At 37.1% G+C, this 7,562-nt stretch overlaps 1 protein-coding gene across 1 annotated transcript in view; it reads right to left on the bottom strand.

Moving 5' to 3' along the window:
* Nucleotides 1-1,214: 1,214 nt before the first annotated feature.
* Nucleotides 1,215-7,562, bottom strand: part of LOC101847765 (type-1 angiotensin II receptor-associated protein-like) — a gene marked incomplete at its 3' end in the record, with an annotated part of 12,192 nt that continues 5,844 nt past the window's right edge. Inside the window, 4 exon segments of the mRNA XM_005109070.3 lie at nt 1,215-1,266; nt 2,245-2,335; nt 4,302-4,416; nt 5,097-5,131. Coding sequence (XP_005109127.2) covers nt 1,215-1,266; nt 2,245-2,335; nt 4,302-4,416; nt 5,097-5,131 — 293 coding nt within the window.

Raw genomic sequence — 7,562 nt, 5'->3', positions numbered from 1 at the left:
CAAACTAACCACACTTTTCCTTGAGCAATATAACTACACTTTTCTCTGAGTCTGTTCCCACGCCAAACTAACCATACTTTTCCTTGAGCAATATAACCACACTTTTCTCTGAGTCTGTTCCCACACCAAACTAACCACACTTTCTCTGTATCTGTTCCCACACCAAACTAACCACACTTTTCCCCCCGAATCTGTTCCCACCTCAAACTAACCACACTTTCCCTGCCCTCTCAATAATCAACCTAACCACATTTTCCTCGTGTTTTTTAGGGTTGTTTTTTTTTAAACCACGTAGTGGGTCAAGTGGCTCCAAGAAAAATCAAAACCACCACGTACACCTCTAGAAAGAACAAAGAGACCTGTCAAGTAGGAGAAGGCGTTTGGTAAATGTCTTCATACAACATGAAATGAACATTAATTATAATATTCAACAGGTCAAAGGGGGGCTCTCGTGGTCTAGAGGTTAAGGTGTTGGCCTCTCATTTAAAGGTCCCAGGTTCGAATCCGGGTAGCGACCGAAAAATTTTCTTCTCTAAAATTGTCTCCTTTCACCTCCTTTTCTGCTCTCTAGCAATGTTCTGTCGTCTGCTTTCGTCTCTTCTTTCAGCTCCCACCCCCTCACCTCCTTTGCCCTCTCCTCTGGGCTCATGACTCTTTCTGTAGCCTTTCTACTGCTACTCCTTGGCTCTTCTTACTGCTGTCTTTCAGTCACATCCCTGATCTTATGGTAGGAAAGATCTACACCAAGCCTTCTCGGGCAAGGGCGAAAAATCTTAAAGATCCCTTGGTGGTCTAAAATCAATAAGAGTAGGCTTCGGCCGCCACCTGGGCAAAATTCAAAATTTCCAACCAACTGAAAAAGTTAAATGTGTCCCACGCGCTCATATGACCTTATGCAGTTGCAAGCGCTGTAAAACACTTACCAAAAAAAAAAAAAAAAACAGGTCAAAGGGTCAAAATTCACTAAGGTCATAGGGTTAAAGAGTCAAACAGGTTATAGGGTTAAGGAGATACACAGGTACTGGGTGGACATTGCAGGAAACTAAATTGTTAAAAGTTGAAATAACAACAGGAAAATACAGTGCGGAAAAATGTAACTCATTTCCTAAGAGTACAGAAACAATCAAAAGAAGAAAAAAAATTATTATAAGGAAGCAAAATGAGAAACTGCAGAAGTGAAGTAAAAAGCTAGAGATAAAACAAGTGATGTATACCCCAAAGCAAATCTGTATTCATTTTTTTGACTGGTAGAGACATTTCCAATATCTGTAACGGAAAAGGCAAACAAAGCATTAAGGGCAGTTCTTTCCAGCATATATGATGATATATATACAGGGTGTCCAAAAAGTCGCCGACCCCCCTGAAACACACTTATTGCCGTCGAGCACCATCACATAATTTTATGACTGAAAAAATATATATATATATACTGATGATACGTCAGGACACATGTGAGTTCTTCTTTCTCCCATTTCATCAAAACTCACATCGATCCCAACCCAAATGGCCAAAAGACAACCATACATTGTATCATGCCCATATATTCCCAAAAACATTTTCTCCATGACTCACATCTGTCACTTATTCCCATGACTCACATCTGTCACTTATTCCCATGACATACATCTGTCACTTATTCCCATGACTCACATCTGTCACTTATTCCCATGACTCACATCTGTCACTTATTCCCATGATTCACATCTGTCACTTATTCCCATGACTCACATCTGTCACTTATTCCCATGACTCACATCTGTCACTTATTACCATGACTCACATTTGTCACTTATTCCCATGATTCACATCTTTCACTTATTCCCATGACACGGGACTCACATCTGTCACTTACTCCCATGACTCAAATCTTTCACTTATTCCCATGACTCACATTTGTCACTTATTCCCATGACTCCCATCTGTCACTTATTCCCATGACTCACATCTGTCACTTATTCCCATGACTCGGGACTCACATCTGTCACTTATTCCCATGACTCACATCTGTCACTTATTCCCATGACTCACATCTGTCACTTATTCCCATGACACGGGACTCACATCTGTCACTTATTCCCATGACACACATCTGTCACTTATTCCCATGACTCGGGACTCACATCTGTCACGTATTCCCATGACTCACATCTGTCACTTACTCCCATGACTCACATCTGTCACTTATTCCCATGACTCGGGGCTCACACCTGTCACTCATTAATGTGACACACATCAGTCACTTACCCTGTGACTCAAATCTGTCGTGACCTCTAGGCTCATAGATGGCCAGACACATGATGTCATTGACCACGCTCACACAGAGGGTCGCCAGGAACTGTGGAGAGAAGGCTTTGTTTAAGTAGAGGTTTTACGGCGCTCACAACTGCATAAGGTCTCATGAGCGCTAAGGAGAGAAGACTGCGTCGGGAGTGGAGAACAGATGGAGACTTTTCAAGAGATAACGGTGACAATTTACAACATTAAAAGAATCATCATGTGAACAACTGAAGGCTTTTTTACGGATACCGGTGACAATTTACAAAATTAGAATTTAGTTTTTAGTAAGAGTATTACCGCAGCTGCAACACAGTGAGGTTATATAAGTGCCGAAGATTAGAGGTCTTACAAGAGTAGCAAACACAAAAAAGGAGGAGAGATATATGTAAATGTCATATATTATCATAGATAGAGAAAATGGTGACAATGTATGAAATTTGAGCATCCACCATGAGAAGAAGTGAAAACTTACAGAGAGTTTATGGTGACAATTTATGACATCAGTGTACGGTACTCATCATGGGAACAAATATAACCTTTAGAAGGAGAATTATACAGATTATGGCGATAATTTATTACCTTCGAAGGAGACTTGTACAGATTACGATGACAATTTACTACCTTAGTGTATTCATTATTAGAACAAATATAAACATTTGAAGGAGACTTATACAGATTAAGGCGACAATGTAAGACATTTGAAGGAGACTTTTTTGGTAAGTGTTTTATGGCGCACGCAACTGCATAAGGTCATATGAACGCGCGGGGCACACCAAACATTTTCAGTTGGAAGGAAATTTTGAATTTTGCCCAGGTGGCCGCCGAAGCCTACTCTTATCTATTTATTTTTGACCACCAAGGGGTCTTTAACATGCGCAACTTGTACACGGGACCTCCAAGATTTTTCACCCTTGTCTGAGAAGGCTAGGTGTAGATCCTTCCTACAAGAAAATCAGGGGTGTGGCTGAAAGACAGTAGTAAGAAGGAGCCAAGGAGTAGCAGTAGCAGTAGAAAGGCTGCAGAAAGAGTCAGGAGCCCAGAGGAGGGGGCAAAGTAGGTGGGGGCAGAAAGTGGAGACAAAAGCAGACGACAGACCATTGCTAGAGAGCAGGAGAGGAGGTGAAAGGAGACAATTTTAGATTTGAGAAAAAAAATTTTCCGTTGCTACCCGGATTCGAACCCGGGACCTTTGAATGAGACGCAAACACCTTAACCTCTAGGCTATAGAGCCCCCGAAGGAGACTTATACAGATTATGAAGATAATGTACGACATTTTAAGGAGACTTTTAGTTTTAGTTTTAGTAAGAGTTTTACTGCACTTGCAACACAATAAGGTCCGATAAGTGCAGAAGAATAGATTACGTGTTACAAGAGAGTAACATACATAAAAAAAGAAGGAGGGGAGATAAGGACGACAAATGTTCGATAGGAAAGAAGGAGCAAACCACACCAGTGCACCCGCCAACCACCCGCGAAGGAGATTTTTATATAACATATAAAACATATTTTAAAGGAGACTTTTATACAGATTATGATGACAATGTACGACATTTGAAGGAAACTTTTATACAGATTATGATGACAATGTACGACATTTGAAGGAGACTTTTATACAGATTATGATGACAATGTACGACATTTGAAGAAAACTTTTATACAGATTATGATGACAATGTACGACATTTGAAGGAGACTTTTATACAGATTACGCTGACAATATACAAAATTTTAGTTTTTTAGTTTTAGTAAGAGTTTTACGGCACTCGAAACTGCATAAGGTCATATGAGCGCCAGAAGATTAGAGGTGTTACAAGAGAGTAACAAACACAAAAAAAAGAAGGAGGGCAGATAGAGACGATAGATTTTTTATTGGAAAGAAGGAGCAAACCACACTACAGCACCCGCCAACCTCCCACGTACGACATTTGAAGGAGACATATACAGATTACAGAGACAATATACGACATTTGAAGGAGACTTTTACACAGATTATGGTGACAATATACGCGCTCCAAGCACCCACCATGAGAACAGCATCCACGCTCTCCTCCGCGACCATGGCCCAGAAGCCAAAGGCCAACACAGCGACGTGCGTGTACCAGTACGTGCTCACGGCTAGAAAACCGCTCATCAGTGCCCTGTTCAACAGTTCAACATTTTACCAGTTCAACAATTCGACATTTAGTATCATGTGTACAATCTCTGTGTCTGTGCCCTGTTCAACAATTCAACAATTCGACATTTACTATCAATCATTTGTACAATGTGTCATCTGTGCCCTGTTCAACAATTCAACATTTACTATCATGTGTACAATCTCAGTGTCTGTGCCCTGTTCAACAGTTCAACATTTTACCAGTTTAACAATTCAACATTTACTATCATGTGTACAATATGTCCTCTGTGCCCATGTTCAACAATTCAACATTTACTATCATGTGTACAATCTGTCCTCTGTGCCATGTTCAACAATTCAACATTTACTATCATGTGTACAATAAGTCCTCTGTTCCCTGTTCAACAGTTCAACATTTACTATCATGTGTACAATAAGTCCTCTGTGCCCTGTTCAACAGTTCAACATTTACTATCATGAACAATCTCTGCGTCTGTGCCCTGTTCAACACTTATCATACACAATCGATGTTATCTACGCGATGTTCAACGGTTCAACAATTCAACATTTACTATCTCTCTCCTGTAAAATATTGCTTTCTGGGCTGGGAACATTGGTGACATGACCGTTACAAGCAACAGTCTTAACTTTTAAGCTTTCGATGAACAGTGACAAAATATACATTCTATTATACAAACTCACCATGACGACAGAATAAAGTGGGTCATCCATACAATCTATGAGGAGGGAAACAGGAAAATGTGCAAAGTGAGTCTGAGATAATGTAACGTAAGAACTAGTATGACATCATCAGTGTATGAGCCTTAAAAGGTGTAACAAATTAATGTAATAAACTCAGTCTACGGTAGTATGAATGAATGAGTCTTAAATGATGTAATAAATGAGGTATCATCAGTGTATGAGTCTTAAAAGGTGTAATAAATTAATGTAATAAACGCAGTCTATGGTATTATGAATGAATGAGTCTTAAATGATGTAATAAATGAGGTATCATCAGTGTATGAGCCTTAAAAGGTGTAATAAATTAATGTAATAAACGCAGTCTATGGTATTATGAATGAATGAGTCTTAAATGATGTAATAAATGAGGTATCATCAGTGTATGAGTCTTAAAAGGTGTAATAAATTAATGTAATAAACGCAGTCTATGGTAGTATGAGTGCGTGAGTCTTAAATGGTGTAATAAATTAATGTAATAGATACAGTCTATGATATTATGAATGCATGAGTCTTAAATGATGTAATAAATGTGGCATCATCAGTGTATGAGTCTTAAATAACGTAATAAGTATGATATTGTCAGCGTAAGAGTCATAAATAATGTAATAAATAGGATATTATTATATAAGTCTGAAATGATGTAATAAATAGGATACCGTGTGTGTATGAGTCTTAAATAATGTAATATAAGATATCATCAATGTATATAATATATATATAGATGATGTCATATTTATTACATTATTTATATATTATCTATATTATATATATTATTCATATATGAGTCTTAAATAATGTACCGGTAATAAATATATGATATGTGTCACAATGTGGAGGAATCAGGCGCTCGTCAATTTTTGGGCATATGGAGTTATTGGTGTCATCGTAAAGCCTGTTCATTTGCCTTCCTTTTGGCGAAATAATATCCATCTATCTTGAATAGAAGTCAAGATATTTGTAATTGAAGGAGGTGTGGGTCACCTGATTTCAGAGGTAATATTAGTGAAAAAATGGTTGCCAGAGTTTGATAACCTCAACAGCTTGAAAGCCTTTAAAAACGGGAAAATATACATATTTTGTGCGTTTTATCAACGTTTTTCAGTAGAGTTCACATGGTAACATATTTTTATGTGGACATAAAAGGTGTAAAGCACACCCAAAAAAATTTGATAAAAATTGCCAAACTGGAGGAAAATGACAGGTTCTCCAATTCCATTATTTTGACGAGCGCCTGATTTCACTACGATGCCTCACATATGTGGTTTGAGACTTAAATAATGTAATAAATATGATATCATCAGTGTATGCGCCTCTTAAATAATGAATAATGTAATAAATATGACATCATGAGTGTTTGAGTCTTAAATTTATCAAATGTAATAAATATATCATGAGTGTTTGAGTCTTAAATAATGTAATAAATATAGTCTCTGATACTATAAGTGTAAGAGTCTAAAATGATGTAATAAATAATATATCATGAGTGCATGAGTCATAAATATAGTAATAAATATAGTCTATGATATCATGAGTGTACGAGTCTAAAATGATGTAATAAATATAGTCTCTGATATCATGAGCGTATGAGTCTTAAAAATGTATAATAAATGTAGTCTATGGTACTATAAGTGTATTAGTCTTAAATGATGTAATAAATATGATATTATGTGTGTAAGTCTTAAATAATGTATTAAATATATAATATCATGAGTCCTAAATAATGTAATAAATGTAGTCTGTGATATCATGAGCGTGTGAGTCTTAAATATTGTAATAAATATAGTAATATGATATCATGAGTGTATGAGCCTTAAATAATGTAATAAATATAGTCTATGACATCATGAGTGTATGAGTCTTAAATAATGTAATAAATATAGTCTATGACATCATGAGTGTATGAGTCTTAAATGGTCACTTTTAAGGACAAGCGGGCATGGCCAGGTTTCAGGGGTTTCCAGAAATCTTGACCTACACCAAAAGTGGGCATTGCCCTACCTATAGGAGAAGTTTGGTTTCATTGGTGAGTATATTTGTTTGGCCTTGTCTTTTAATTAAAGAAACTGAACAAGAGGCAAAGCTTTACCTTCGATTTTCTCAAAACAGCATTTTTTCGAGAAAGCCCCCTCATGCTTAAAAGCGACCAAATAATGTAATAAATATGATAATATCAAGAGTGTATGAGTCTTAAATAATATCATTAATATGATATTATGAGTGTGTTTTTGTCATACTGTCTGTACTAACAATGCCAAGTTTTGTCCTAGATCTACCCTCTGCACAGACATTGTAATGCCCATATGTTCATCAGTATAATGTCATGAAGGATTTGAACTTTGAACCATTTTGTGTACCCGTTGTCATTGAGCCCCATAAAGTCATTTTAATCCAATTCTCTCTCTTTCTTCTTCCCTTCCCCTCTCTTCT

The sequence above is a fragment of the Aplysia californica genome, unplaced genomic scaffold (assembly GCF_000002075.1).
Source record: "Aplysia californica isolate F4 #8 unplaced genomic scaffold, AplCal3.0 scaffold00747, whole genome shotgun sequence".
NCBI lineage: Eukaryota > Metazoa > Mollusca > Gastropoda > Aplysiida > Aplysiidae > Aplysia > Aplysia californica.
The sequence above is the reverse complement of the archived record's forward strand: the minus strand, read 5'-3'. Positions and strand labels throughout refer to the sequence as shown.